Source organism: Xenia sp. Carnegie-2017, unplaced genomic scaffold, assembly GCF_021976095.1.
Source record: "Xenia sp. Carnegie-2017 unplaced genomic scaffold, XeniaSp_v1 HiC_scaffold_16, whole genome shotgun sequence".
In the NCBI taxonomy this organism is placed as follows: domain Eukaryota; kingdom Metazoa; phylum Cnidaria; class Anthozoa; order Malacalcyonacea; family Xeniidae; genus Xenia; species Xenia sp. Carnegie-2017.
The window spans coordinates 14,760,298-14,775,406 of record NW_025813469.1 but is presented as its reverse complement, the minus strand read 5'-3'; the positions used below and the strand labels follow the sequence as shown (position 1 = coordinate 14,775,406).

At 35.0% G+C, this 15,109-nt stretch overlaps 2 protein-coding genes across 3 annotated transcripts; one reads left to right on the top strand and one right to left on the bottom strand.

Moving 5' to 3' along the window:
• The first annotated feature begins 1,928 nt into the window (after positions 1–1,928).
• On the top strand, positions 1,929–3,065 carry LOC124436158 (PAX-interacting protein 1-like). Its single transcript, XM_046986081.1, has 6 exons — positions 1,929–1,967; positions 2,042–2,137; positions 2,349–2,486; positions 2,607–2,728; positions 2,850–2,932; positions 2,998–3,065. Exons 1-6 carry the CDS (start codon positions 1,956–1,958, stop codon positions 3,063–3,065), a joined length of 519 nt encoding a protein of 172 aa, XP_046842037.1. The 5' UTR covers positions 1,929–1,955.
• On the bottom strand, positions 2,771–13,434 carry LOC124436908 (kinetochore protein NDC80 homolog). Of its 2 annotated transcripts, none has more exons than XM_046986883.1 (19): positions 13,102–13,434; positions 12,864–12,931; positions 12,749–12,783; positions 12,599–12,685; positions 12,066–12,260; positions 11,915–11,977; positions 11,478–11,577; positions 11,364–11,390; positions 11,222–11,289; positions 10,588–10,637; positions 10,404–10,498; positions 9,983–10,026; positions 9,724–9,885; positions 9,190–9,333; positions 8,332–8,421; positions 8,139–8,231; positions 4,572–4,702; positions 4,347–4,449; positions 2,771–3,325 (listed from the first exon to the last, which is right to left on the bottom strand). In XM_046986883.1, the coding sequence occupies exons 1-19, from the start codon at positions 13,263–13,265 to the stop codon at positions 3,206–3,208; spliced, it is 1,839 nt and encodes a 612-aa protein (XP_046842839.1). In that variant the 5' UTR covers positions 13,266–13,434; the 3' UTR covers positions 2,771–3,205. The 2 variants fall into 2 exon arrangements, with proteins under 2 accessions (XP_046842839.1, XP_046842838.1); XM_046986882.1 differs by having other exon boundaries at positions 12,864–12,934; positions 13,102–13,433.
• Positions 13,435–15,109: the final 1,675 nt, after the last annotated feature.

The window sequence follows — 15,109 nt, the reverse complement described above, 5'->3', positions numbered from 1 at the left end:
TTTATCATATCCGTCAGCGTGCCAACAATGATTTGGCCCTGGATTCAGGTATACTCTCTTTGGAAGTCGATGTGCTCTGCGTAATCTTGACCCTTCAGGGTCGAGTTCCTGAAGGATTGATTCTACAAATTTACGAGGAACACACATTTCGTACTTTCGTTGTAGCAATCGCCACATTGCTCGATACCCAAGCAGTTGACCACAACCATCTAGTTCGCGCTGAATGCATTCCCTTACCTGATCTCGAGAGGCATTATAATTCCTTTTACCCAATCCAAACTGGTACAATTTACTTTTAAGTGTTCTCATACACATTTTTATGCCATGAAACTTCTCCAAAAACTCTAAAATAGTTCTATATTTGTAGTTTTTCTCATAGTAATATCTTATGGCTTCCTCCATATTTGCGACACGGCAGATGTTATTAATGATGCACTAAGCATGTTTTGAAAATGTCGAGTTGCATTTGAGTATTCAATTTGTTTGTGTGAATTTGCGTATGTGTATTTGAATTTGTGTTTGTGTATTTGAATTTGTGTTTGTGTATTTGAATTTGCGTTTGTGTATTTGAATTTGTGTTTGTGTATGTATTTGTGTTTGTGTATTTGAATTTGCGTATGTGTATTTGAATTTGCGTTTGTGTATTTGAATTTGCGTTTGTGTATTTGGTTTGTGTATTTGATTTGTGTTTGTGTATTTGAATTTGCGTTTGTGTATTTGAATTTGTGTTTGTGTATTGATTTGCGTTTGTGTATTTGAAGTTGTGTTTGTGTATTTGAATTTGTGTTTGTGTATTTGAATTTGCGTTTGTGTATTTGAATTTGCGTTTGTGTATTTGATTTGCGTTTGTGTATTTGAATTTGCGTTTGTGTATTTGAATTTGCGTTTGTGTATTTGAATTTGCGTTTGTGTATTTGAATTTGCGTTTGTGTATTTGAATTTGCGTTTGTGTATTTGAATTTGCGTTTGTGTATTTGAATTTGCGTTTGTGTATTTGAATTTGCGTTTGTGTATATGAATTTGCGTTTGTGTATTTGAATTTGTGTTTGTGTATTGCACTTCTGGGCCACCGTAGGAATCCAAAATGAAAACAAATATACTTTGATTTTTCACGGTCAGTAATCATTATCGTCTTTGTATTTTTGTTATATAAAACAGGCATTGTTAACATAACAATTTGATTTTAAAGAACCATCAATGCTGATGACTCCTGAATCACCAGATCTTGCAAACCTTACAAAATCTACCATAAAAGGTGCATAAAATTTTTTATGTGAATTATATTTAAATAAGTAGTAAGTTATGTTTCATTAATTGAAAATGATTTTTTTTTGTAACACTTGTTGACGTGATAAATTTATTACCAGTTTACAATTTGCTTTAATAAAGCAAAAAAATTTTTCATCAAATTACTTATCTCTCAAGTTTAGATGGTAACAAGGAGTCGAAGATGAAGAATACTCAAAATGATAATGAATCAAGCAGTTTTTCACGTCCTATAAGGCAGTCTGCTGAAAATGCAAGACAATCATTACGTGATATGGTAGAAGATATGGAAAAGTCAAATGATGAAAAAATGAGTGAAGATAGTGCTACTGATGATGAAGATAATATTGATGAAAGAAATGTAGAAAGTACAAGTGAAGACACAAAGGTAGTAACTAGTAGTGTCTCGAGCAAAGATATTTATGTCAGTAAGTTTTATATATATATAAAAATGGCCTCTACTTTAAAATTAGCAAACCTTTGTAGTTGAGAGTAAATTTAAAGTAACTTGTGGTTCATATGACTCATAGTTTTGTAAAACATCTATTGGTGGTGATAAAGTATTTTACCTTATCCCAAAGCAATTTATCTACAGTCAATTGATGAATTTTTATTTTGAAGTAAAGACCTTTGAGTGTGTGTTTTACCTTGAAGAATATAAATGTTCTGTTTCTGAAGAATCTTTGACAATGTGGAAGGAGGTACCATGGCATGTTATTTTTATCAGCAGCACATTTTATGTATCGATTGATCACATGCTGAATGTTTTGTGTAGATTATTACACAGAATTCAGGAATAGTGTCTGATGTTTACTGTGATAAAGTTACATATTTTTTGTGTCCTCATCATCATGGACTTTATTACAAACAGGTACAAAAACTAATATCTCAATTTCTGCTTGACAGTTAATTATGCAATTTTGTACAATAAGTTTTAAAACAGTCTGTGGCATAATTTACGTATTTGGTTTGAATTTAGATTATCAGAAATAAAAGTCTTAATTTTCAGCATGTAATGTATTCTGAAAGAAATATGATTTCATTTATTTCGTTTGACTTTTGCCAATTTTTTTCATCTCCAGGCTCTTTCTGAAGGAAAACGAATAGTCACGTGTCATTGGTTGAATGATGTAATTCAAGGGCAGAAACTCATTCGTCCAAAATATCCAATTCATTTACCTGTTCCATTTAAAGATAAGGTTCAACGATGTCGAAGTATGGTATGTATTGAACGTATTTTACAAAGGTCAGCTGCGATATTTCATTGTTTTGTGATTATTTTTTCATTGTATTGTGTACTCATCTTAACCTAAGATCTTTAACATATCTTTGGCGTTTAGATCATTTCTCTCACTGGATTTCAAGGCATTGAACGAGAGAAACTGAAAGATATGGTTGATCTTGTTGGTGCTAAGTATTGTGGATACTTAAGTCGATCTGTCACACATCTTATATGTAAAACGTAATCGTCTCAAAATATGTTTTAACAAACTTTAACTTTAACTTGAACAGAAGCAAACTTCAATCTTTATTAAGTTTTCACGTCTTCAGAAATTTAATGCTTCGTTTGCGCATTTTTATAGTGACAAATCTTTGAAATATGAACGTGCTAAGGATTGGGGCATAATTTGCACAAACGCTGCTTGGCTCTGTGATATTGTTGCTGGTATTTTATCTCATATATATTATTTAATTTTTTTCGGAAATTATTCTCTGTCCATCAATTTATAGGATTTCACCCAATTACTTTTGTGCTGTATCTTTGCGAATATATTTCTGCTTATTCGCCGCAAAAATAATGAATAAAATTAAATTTTCTAAAGAAATACATGAAAATTTTCTTTGTATGAGTAAAGTGGGTTTTGTTTTGTAAGTGTCGCCGTATAAAGTCGCTCATTGTGGATTCATTTATTCATTCATTATTTGTTAACCGTCATGGCTAACTTCTAAAATAAATGTCGATTTCTTCTTTGGAAAGAACGCAGGAAACCTCGGGAATAGCACTCCTCATTTTCACAGACCATTCCTTCGTGTTCTTTTGAACTTCTTTAACACGATTCTATGCGAGGAAAGCAAGTTCAACTCTTTTACGATTTGCCATTTCAATAAAAACCACGAGTTTTTCTTTTTAATTCATTACAACACAACAAAAATACAACGCATGCGTCGATTGGTTTGCTTAAGTTTCATTAGGGAGCTTTAGCAAAGAGTACGAATTACGTCATTTTGGCGCGAAAACATTGTGACATCAACAACTCGTAGCCGTCATCAATCTGAGTACGATATCTATGATGTCTTTTAAAGAAACGAAAGTAGGTATATTTATTTATTGTGCAAGAACTTAGTTTACAATACTTTTTTTTTGACCTTCCAAGCTTTATTTCAGTACCTTTTTATGAACGCAGGTTTACAATAAAAACGAAAATACGACCTGCAAAACTTCCATGTATCTGGGACGCAAAGTGAATTATAAAAAGACAATAAAGTAATGCAAATATACAATCCATAAAAGGTAGAATAATGAAGATTTTTCTCTCTAAACAGTCCTATACCAACGCTAAATCAGTATTACGAATTCATCGATATTATTATTAACAAATAGAGCCGTAGCTGCTTCTCAAAATGCGGTGTTTTTCACAGGAAAAAGCTCGTTCTGTTGTTTACGGCTAAAACAACCATTTGACGACGCGACAACGACCACGAACTTCCTCGTGCCATTCCCTTACACGGTCAAACTTCGTACACGTAGTCGTACTCTTGCTAAAGCTCGCTATTAAGTTGAAGATTTTAAGTTTCAGTTGAGCAGATTAAGTTTTCATTAGTCTGTGCAAACCAATCTGTGATCAATCAATTAAATTAATTAAAGAGAATGTTGCAAATCGATCATGAATACATTAATGAGGGGGTTAAGAAATTTCCTTGAAATTTTGTTTGGCATTATTGTTATTTTATGAAAGAAAAGAATTTTTCCATGTTTACACAGGTTTATGCAAACCACAGAGACGTTTGTAAAAACTCTCGAGCAGGTTCAAACACGGCAAATATCTTTTATGATAAATAGAGGTGAAAAAAAACATTACCTCTATTATAGTCTTGTGTTTCAGAACACGCTCACACCCATTACGTAAAAATGATTTTAAAGATTCTTCTTCTCGCTTCAACTCTACTTCTGTTGATTTTAATCTTTACATAATTGAGGTAACATAAAAAATGAAAATATCACGATTATTTGAAGTGAAATTCATGATGAAATCCCGTAACAGTCAAAATGAAACATGCTCATAATTACTTTCTCCTCAAAGTACCTTTCTTTGGCATCCTCGAGTTTCTTTCGTTTTCCCGACATTTCTGTTTGATTATCCAATCTCAATCGATCTATCAGATTACGCTGATCTTCAATTCCGTCGGACAAAATTTTTAATTCTTCGTCGTATTGCTGAGAAGAATCAATGATCAACATTCACGTAGAGATAAAGTTTAGAAAGTTTCGATGCACGATAAACGAGAAGTAGCCAGATTTTGCAATACAGCAAGTATTTCAGGCAGACGTTAATTTTCAAAGGTAAACAGTTTGAAAATCCTGTACCGAATTGAAAATTATACGAAAAACATTTTCCGAAAGTGGATTACTTTGGAATACGCGATCAAAAAATGTAGACAAATGGAACGCCAAAATGTTTCAAAACTGATCAAAGCGCCACATTCCATCGGAAGTGACGCTGCCACATAATAATTAACATCATTATAAACCGCGTTCGTGTGCAAGTCACTGATCTGATAATAGACTGGATATAGCTTCTACAGCAAAAGTGAAGCCTAATTATATATGCAAAATTAACTCCCGGGTACCACGGCGAGATACACATTACTTTAAAAATGTATGGCGGATAACGTTTACAAACATGGATTTTCGAATATTTAAGACCTTTCGCGACTCCTTACTAACCTCAAGTATTAGTCATGGATATAAAGGTTATGCGAATCGATTTGACATCAAAATGATTCCTATAGCTGTAGAATATCGACGTTAGTGTTGATTTAAAAGTTGTACATGCGAGAATGTATTTTGTCCCATCGTTGCCAATGCAAGATAGTTCACTGCTCGCTTTCCAATTTCTGAGGCATTTATGATCTAGTATACGTTTCAGTTCTTTAGAAATGAGGCGAGTTACTTTTTTTATCATTCTTTCTTTATGTTGAGAGATTGTTGACATTTTATTTTTACTGTAACTTCATTTTTCATGAGCAAAGTACTACTGATGCTTAAACAAGACAAGTTTATTTAGTTTCTTTCGCACTTTATCTTTAGTTTCCATTTCTGTAGTTGTTTTCTCAAATGGTAAACTCGCAATTTGCGCTTAATTATTTAAAGAAGTATGATTTTCATTGACATTAAAATCCCACAAATGCGTTCTACACACATTAGGACACTTTAGTAAACTGCTTTTGAAACATCAAGGTAATTTAGCCAGCCAGGTATGAATTTGGAGGCCCTTTAAGAGTGCAAAAGCTGGGTGCATTGTTTAATCTTTATAATCATCTTGGTTTTGGTTTGTCTCTTAAGCAGATTTAAATTATTAACAGCAACATAAGACTGTGTCCACAGTTTATAATTATAAGTGTATCCAATTGTATCCAGTATATCAGTTTCACATTGTCTTGTGCTAATTCCTTTACAGCCATGAACACTGCTTCTCAGCAATAGTTTATTGTCTACAGCTGTAAATTGTTCAACTTATCGATTATTAAAGTCACACTTTACAAGTGGAATAAAGTTCTTGTCTTTCTTATTACTACAAGACTTAAGACTGATGATCAAACTATTGCTGAAAAGGATTCTAATGTCAACTGCAATTCATATTTATACCATCTCTAACTACATTCATATCTTAAGAATAATTTTAATCTTTTGGAAAATATTTAAGGCATTAATATTACATTCATACGAACTATGATCTTCTGGAATTTGCTTAGCACTTAGAAGAGGAAAATGAAATTTACTGAATGTAAAAAGGCAGTAATATCGTACATGGCTGGCTATATTGCCCAGATGGTGCCAAAGAAAATAAACTGTCCAGTTTGTCATGAAGCAGTCGGTTAAGAAACCATAAAAATGAGTCTGCTTTCTTGACTTTAAAAGACAGGGGTAATTTGTTTAAGCCAACAGCAAGTGTTATAGTAATATGCAATGAAACAGAGAGATGCCTTCAGAGAATGTTAGCAGCTACAAATGGAAATTTACTGCAAGGGAAAGGAATTCCTGATGGTATTGCTTTGTCTGTAGTAAATGGTATAGATTTGAGGACCACATTCAAGGATCTCGACGCAGACATGTTGAATACTACTGTTCACGAAAATCATATTTACTCATTAAGACCATATATAAATGTTACAGCAAGGTGCGAGTATACCATTTGAGAAAAACAACTACAGAAATGGAAACTAAAGATAAAGTGCGAAAGAAACTAAATAAACTTGTCTTGTTTAAGCGTAAGTAGTATTTTGCTCATGAAAAAATGAAGTTACAGCAAAAATAAAATGTCAACAATCTCTCAACATAAAGAAAGAATGATAAAAAAAGTAACTCACCTCATTTCTAAAGAACTGAAAGGTATACTAGATCATAAATGCCTCAGAAATTGGAAAGCGAGCAGTGAACTATCTTGCATTGGCAACGATGGGACAAAATGCATTCTCGCATGTACAACTTTTAAATCAACACTAACGTCGATATTTTACAGCTATAGGAATCATTTTGATATCAAATCGATTCACATAACCTGTTTTATCCATGACTAATACTTGAGGTTAGAAAGGAGTCGCGAAAGGTCTTAAATATTCGAAAATCCATGTTTGTAAACGTTATCCGCCATACATTTCTCGAGTAATTTGTATCTCGCCGTGGTAACCGGAAGTGAATTTTGCATATATAATTAGGCTTCACTTTTGATACCTGCAGAACCTATATCCAGTCTATTATCAGATCAGTGTTGCCAGTCCATGTACACAGTCGTACCTATTTTTAGTTTAGATTTAACCAGTTTTCAAAACAATAAATTTGCTTAACACTTCTGCCGGCATTTATATTTTCCCGCTAAAGTTTTCGCCATTATTGAAGAGCAACGCAGACATTCAAACATCAATTTTCAACGTCAAAACTGCAGTCGAAAAGCGAAAATATTAAGCGATTCACTGATAAAGAACTCTTCCCGAAAAACCACCATTTAAGTTCGGATCATCTGCCTGGTAAAACCATGAATATGGCAATTTATTTTCTTTGTTGTAGCTGAGAATTGTAAATGAACAGTAAAACGGCTATAGCTTTAGTATTGACCTAACATACGAAATACAACAACGCCTTTGGTAACTCCCACTAACTAGCGCTGTGTGCTTGAGCCGGTGTTTTGATGTTTTTCCAAACTGAAACAAAAAATACAGCAAACATACGAAGTTATTGTTGATGAAAAAGCAAAAACTTCAAAAAAATCGAGTATTTTATGTATTAAAAATAACATGACGCCATTGTTGCATTGGTAACAAGATAGTCCAAGAATGACTATTTTTTTACTATAAATCGATGGTGAGCCAGGCCGCAATATCTTCTTCATCATCAAAGACGTCAAAGCGAGTTACAGAGAAACGGTATCCTTCGAAAAATCCGGCAAACAAACTTTCTAACGGAGCCTGTTTTAACAGCAGTCAGAGCCGGATTTTGCTTGGCCGGAGCGCGAGGTGAAAACGCGGAGTTTTACACAGTAAGACCGCTAAATCAAACGAATTTTCGTTTCGTCTAACAGTTCGAGTTATCGGGGTCTACTGTATTTGCAGAAACAGACAGTTAGGAGAAACACTTCCCTTACTCATAAACACACCTGTATGTTCCAGGCCAATTCTTTTTCCACGGTGGCAGTCTTATCATTCGAACATTGTATATCGTATTGCTTTTCGCTTATTTGCTCCTGCACCTATGATTATTAAATGTTAGGATTTTTTCATAAAGTCCAGCCAACTTCATGAAAAATATGAAAAATAAAGAAGCATGAACACATATATTGACAAGAATACCAAGTCAAGTTTTTCCTTAAGCTTCAATGTGTCTGCGTCGTAGCGAAACGTTTCCTGCGTAAATTGCTGCTTCACTCGAAACAATTTGATCTGAAAAAAAATCCATGGATGGTCATTCGCCTCTTCCTCGATGACGAAAGAACGGAAACTTTTCGTAATGGCCAATGAACGGCGAGCAGATCTGGACATGAGAACGCCCGCCGTTAGCAGGCTGTTTTGGTTACCCCAAAAACCAATTTTGGTTACTCAAAAACCACAGTAACGAGTTTTACGCTAATTTTACATAGAGATTTCAGACCTCTTACCTCTAAATTTCTAATAGGTATTTAGTACCTAGATATTGTTGAAAAGAAACCAAAACCAAAATTTCATTGAAACCAATTCAAAGCAAACATACTGAGCTATAAAAACATTGCTGTAGTTCAACAACGTACATTTCTACACCACTGAATTAAATATATCAATCGTATAATTCTACTGCACGTGTAAGCCACGTGTTACCACAAAATCTCTCGCAAAAAATCGCGTCAGGTTACGGCAAAAGTTCCTTTGCGGTAACGCAGCGGTAATATGGTTTTTTTTTACCACAATTCCGGAAAGCCAGGTCAGCACACCGCAGTATTTAGACAACATGACACAGGAAGAAGCATGCCATTATTAGAGATGTACGTTTGCAGAAGAAACAGCTCAATTTTTTTCTTATTATTTTAACCTAATATGTAATTGATATAATCAGGTGTAGACATTCCTAAAAGCTGGTTTGAGGACGAACTAGAATTCCAGTGCACGCAGCATGGCTTTTGATCGCGTCAAACCGTCCACTCGCGTAAGTACAATGTAATTGCAATATTGACAAACCGTTAAATGACCTCGAACATCCAACGACAATCTACCACCGCTCAACTGCAGCTCGTAATCATTGCCACAGGCGTTTTCAGCTGAGCTTGGGATTAGTTTTACCTGACGACATTTTTCGTTATAATGCTCAACTTTTTCAAGAACCTGCCAAAAGGCAAAACTAACAGTCGTGAGACTATCACGAAACAACTCATTTCAAACAGAGAAAACAAAAAGGACAAATAATCTGTTCTAAGCGGTTTCCCAGTATGGACGGAGTGATGTTGTGGGGAGGGAGCAATAACTTTTAAAGACTAAAATGCTTGCCTCAATTAATAGATATGAAACCTGCATAATGTACACCTTCTGTCGTTCTTAACTATGACTATTTGATAGAGTTCTGTACTATTACGGTGTTAAACCTTGACTGTTTTGCAACTTTTGTTCTGGATAGAATGTGATGGGAAATCTCATGCTATAGGGAGAAGGCACCTCGATATTAACCCCTATATAAATTTCCCGCCAGTGGTTGTTGTCAGTAAATTTCAAATATACCTGCTCGTATCTGCGCGCATAATTCATTTCGGTCGCCCATATGTTTTCATCCAGCGTATCTCTTCTTTCATGGAGTTTTTGTAAAATTCTCCTTTGCTCGTCAGCTTTATATTTCATGCGTTGCACATCAGCCGCACTAAGTTCTTGCTTTGCAAGCACTTTCTAAAAATTCCAACGAGAGAACGAAAACCTTCTTGATTCATACGATAAAAGCCTGCAATACAGTAAAAGATAAGAATATTGATCAACTGTGCAAAACCTCCAACTGCTCTTTCTCTCTTGATGTTGCTGTGTACTCCAGATCTAAGATATCAAACTTCTGTCAGTCGATATATTTTGTCAGAAGAAAATAAGTACTATACCCTACCCTTAGCCTTCGCATAATTTACAAATGGACTTATACATGGACGCTAATATAGCGGGGGAGGGGGAGAGGCAGAAGTATTGCATGGACTATATTATACGTACGTACGTATTGAAGTGATCTATAAACATTACACAAGTAAATGGGCTTATCTACGGGTCAGCGTATAAGCGGTAGGGTTTTCTGTGAAAGTGAGTTGAGTTTCACGATTGGGGTGACCTAACTGGACATACTCAGGATAGGGCTTGTACATGAGAGGGGTAGTTCACCCTACGCAAGTGTAAGAGGATGCCTCAAGACACCACACTGCACTTACTGAGATCATTCAATTTTTGTTTGTTCTGAATTTTTCTTTCCTCAAGTTTGAGACGATGCTTCTCGAGATCAGTGATGTAGGTCTCGAATTTAGTCCTAAGAATCGAAAACATCCCCAGTACATGTTTCCACAAATTAATACAACGTAGATGGTGGAAGCAAGATCACGGTAAATCTTCGCTTACTTGTCGAGACATAGTGTTCTCTTTTGTTCCACTAATGCTTCAAGCTTTGACTAGGTTAAGTATGAATATGTTAAGACTGTTAGCTACACATCTATCAACTGTGAAAAGATGGAGATAAAGGGGAGGTAAAAAGGGGGAGGGTAATTTCAAAGATAATATGAAATACAAAAGTATGTATTTATAAAAGCGGAAGCGACCCCCTCCAACCAAAAGGATGCATGACAAATTTCAAACACGTAGCTCACTTTAACAAGATGCACCTTTAAAGGGATGAACGTGTATGGGAACATTTGTGGAAAATCCTTTAAATTAATTTTGCACAAATGAAGCTCCGTGCAAGAAAAATCACAGTACGAGTTTTGGCCAAATAATCTGAATGAAAATCGGAAAACCGAGCCATTCCTAGGATCGAGCCAAATTATGTCATAAATTATGTCACAGTAATTTTTCACAGTGATGGAGCTTCACCAGTGGCCAAAGTTTTGGCTCTGAACAATTTATATGAGCGATTTTCCAAAATGTTCACACATGTACGTAAAAGTACCCAACCGTTTGCGATTATTTTGCTCACACTCACATTTAGAAATAAGCAATTTGAAGTTCTCAAAATTTCACGACACAATATCTTTCCTACCGGTTCACTTTCAAGTCTCGCCAGTTCTTCCTCCAGTAGCTTGTTTTCGTGACTCAGCTCTTCGTTTTCTGGAATATGAAAATCATAAAATTGTACATTACAAAGTGACGATGCACATAATTTTTCAACAATACACATTTACCAGCAATAAGTGGAGCATTCTTGTTTCCTACATTAATAGAAACAGATACATGCATAAATCTTGTAGGTCACTACCAAAGGTTACAGGAATTGATGCAATGACAACTTCACTCACTCAGTTCTTCATATAGTGCTTCTGTGTACTCATCCAGATTATCTAAGTCTTGACCGTAAATAAACGCTTCGTACGCTTTCTCAAGGTAATCAAAATACAACTGCGGTAACAAGACAAAGGTGTACATAGTGAGACATTAACAGTGGCAGAAACATCTGCTGAATACAGAGATGGATCTGGAATGATTTAGTAGTGGTTGCTTTGGTTTAGATTAGATTTTCTGAAGATACTTTGCAGGTTTTGCCCCATCATGTCAGACATTTACATTTCGCTTAATTGTTTGGTATATTAATACAATTCATTGGAAAATCAAGCATAAACATCCCATATATCTATGACTGTCACAGCCATATTAAACTAGGTACATTTGAAACACATGTTATCACATGTTATGGCATTCAGACTGCAAAGACATTTTGATAGAGATAAGAACTTACCTTGTCCTCATCATTCATGGGAAACAGACATTCGTCCATGGTGTCATTAACATTTTGAGCCAACTGAAAAAAAAAGAAGAAAAGGAAATTACGCTTTAAAATGTTTGGGCAAACTCATCAATCTTCAATTTCAATTTGTACAAAATTCAACCTTGACAAGTTCCATAAGCCAGTGAAGTGCACCAAGGAGCACTGGCCATGTGTGAGGTGAGCCAACATTTGATAACAATGTTTTGTGAATGGTAAAGGGGTACCCTAGAGTCTTTAAAATTCTTGGTACTTCCTCGTCAGGTTTTTGTTTCAGTTTTGTATAGTTTTCCTTTGGACTGATATGGCTATAAAGGAACTGTAAAATACAACTGCAAAGTAAATTGCAAAGTTCATAGAGATTTCAGGCTCGGTAGGTCACAAACATTGTGTGAATTATGTTATACATTGATTACTAGAATGCAAATTGGAATATTTGTCATATGATAGCAATATGATGTTTTATATCAATGCTGCATCATATTAATGCTGTATTTGTTTCGATTGGATGCCCAGAAGCTGCATATAAATACTAGTATCAATTTGATTGTGAGACAGGATGTATGTTTTTCCAGAAAAAATTTGAATATATTTTCTCAAATAATACACACACTGGTCACCAACGTGAAATGATTCAACAGAGATCAACATACTAACGGAAAATACTTTCAGGAACTCTTTGCTTGTTGGAATCGTCATTGTCTTCATGGAGATTGGATGCTGGTAATCGTTGACCGAAAGAAACTGAACAGACAAAAACAATTCAAAAAACTACTTTTACCATATTGCCGACATTTTAGCAAATACCTGCAATATGTCTTGTATTTCTTGATGCTGATAAGCTGAAAGATAAATGGCAATACAAGTAACTTAACTGATGAAAATTGCTGTTTGTCAAATTGAAGATAAAGCATAATCTCACATTTATCACTTAGCGGTCTTGTTTCTTTTATCTGCATGTACGATTCACGTCCATATTGACTTGATTTTCTGCTAAAATTCAAATGAAAAAAGCACACATAACTCCCACAGTATTCACAAGTAGAAGTTCCTGTAGCACCAAGAGATAGTAAGCCAACAAAACAAATAGTTATGTTAACAACGTACTATACTGCTAATATACGTTATGGTACAAACATTTTAAATCCCATAAAGCAAACCTGCTAGCTCCAAAAGATGTTTTCGGACGCGATATGCCTGACAACCTTGCACCAGTATTAGAAAGACGACCGCCCTGACTAATCGACGATCTAGATTGCTTTTCTTTGGTCGGAATTCGGCTTCTATTGCCCTGATTTGTCGAGCCAGAAGTTGAACTCCTCATTTTATAAATTTTTCGTATGATTTGCTGAAGTAAAAAGCCAGATAACCGTCTCTCATGTACCTCGATAAACAAAAATTTCAAATTCCAAAATGCCGCTCTTTTTATTTAAATAAGTTGTCGTCACCAGGCCACGACCAGGCCTTGGCTTGCTCGGAGTCTCGGACGTTGGAAGAAGTCAAGGTCAGAGCAAGGGTCGGCACTAGATCGGTTAGCACTATTTTCCACCCAGCAAACCGCCCTTTACTTTGAAATATAATATTTTACACAATATAATATTTTACGCAATCTAATATTTTACACAATATAATATTTTATATAATATTTTACACAATCGTCGAAAAACGACATATTTTCCAGTCTGGATTATAAGTTTATAACTTAAGGTGGTTGCATGAAAATTTATACTGCAACATTTATCTGTAAATATTTCCATATATTGATATTAAAAAACTGTATTATGAAAATATAAAATTACTCGCCATCTCAAAACGACCTAGCACCAGTGCATGCATGGTTTCCTTTTAGCTTTTGGTTCTTTCCCATTAGCCGCCATCTTTAATTTATTTCCGATTGTGTAAAGTAAAGGGCGGTTTGCTGGGTGGAAAATAGTGCTAACCACGAGGGTCTGTCTGTATTGTTAGTTATTCATATTGAAATTACTATTTTGCTATGTGCAATATCTGGTGCTCTTTATGAAATGCCGAAATATGTGACACGTTGGCAAACGGCGAAACGGAATTCGAATTAAAGCAAATGACTCTGAAGATGACAACCGCTAAGGTTGTCGAAACGTCAGTCAACAACAACAAAACAGTCCTTCTCAGGACTATACCAACCTGGACAATCTACATTTACAAGCATGGAATTCATATTGTTTTGCAAAATGTCACTACTCGTAACATTTAGATCAATGAATGTTCCAGATCAAGACTGCTCGCTGCATTCTTTCAAGTCAATGTGCGCTGAAATTTTGGACGCTCTTCATCAGTGATGAATGGAAGCAAAGCTAAGTTTGAGATCAAATCAAAAGTACGCAAGTATTGAATGATTTCGATTCGTGCTTCTTTATCGTTAACTGGTCTCTTTAGTGACCGCAGTTCGACATTTTAATAGCTAATGTATGGGCATTAAGAATAAAAGTTCCTGCTCGTCTAAACGCTTTCTTTATCACTTTGTTAGTTGAAGTTAAATGCTCATCTGCATCATATATGGTTAAGGACGCATTTGAGTTGATCTTTACTGGGTTTTAACAGGTTATTTTCATCAATTTGACAGTAAGTATCAAAAAGTCAAACAATGGCATTTAATAAATAAATTGTTTACTTCCCAAATTTAAATAACATTAACGAAACTGTTTACTTTCCAAATTTAAATAACATTTCACGATTCACTGAATCTCGACGAGCCGCACTCACATTCACAACTTTAAAATCATCCAGGCTTAATTTTGGACGCTTTTAACAGGCGGATTTGGACTCGATTGCTTATGTTTTCTGGACGCTGGTAGATTTTGAAATTAATCCTCAATACATCTTTCCACATATGTCGTGTCAAAGCTTTTAAATTAGGCAGTCGCTGTTAACAATACATATGAGAAGGAATTCTTACAAAGTTAACTATATTTGCTTACCCGTCTTAACTTGAATTATTCAACTAACGACCCAATAATTTTTGTTTGTCTTAAATTAACATACAAAACTGTTCTAGAGTTATCAGTTTATGAAACAGACACCTAGAAAGAAAGAATTTTGTTTTCCTCCTGTCGGAGTTTGCTTAATTTTTGTAGCACGAAATATTTCATCGCACGAGTTGTAGGGGGTCACCATACATAAAGTCTACCAGTG

What these genes read in the sequence shown, in the direction of transcription:
- LOC124436158 (XM_046986081.1), top strand. An exon ending in ATGGACTTTATTACAAACAG is followed by an intron (nt 2,138 to 2,348) that starts GTACAAAAACTA and finishes TTTCATCTCCAG; the next exon opens with GCTCTTTCTGAAGGAAAACG. An exon ending in TTCAACGATGTCGAAGTATG is followed by an intron (nt 2,487 to 2,606) that starts GTATGTATTGAA and finishes TTTGGCGTTTAG; the next exon opens with ATCATTTCTCTCACTGGATT.
- LOC124436908 (XM_046986882.1), bottom strand. Translation starts at nt 13,265, where the DNA reads ATGAGGAGTTCAACTTCTGGCTCGACAAATCAGGGCAATAGAAGCCGA. An exon ending in CGAGACTTGAAAGTGAACCG is followed by an intron (nt 10,638 to 11,221) that starts GTAGGAAAGATA and finishes TACTTAACCTAG; the next exon opens with TCAAAGCTTGAAGCATTAGT. An exon ending in AATTGGCCTGGAACATACAG is followed by an intron (nt 4,703 to 8,138) that starts GTGTGTTTATGA and finishes GATTCTTCTCAG; the next exon opens with CAATACGACGAAGAATTAAA.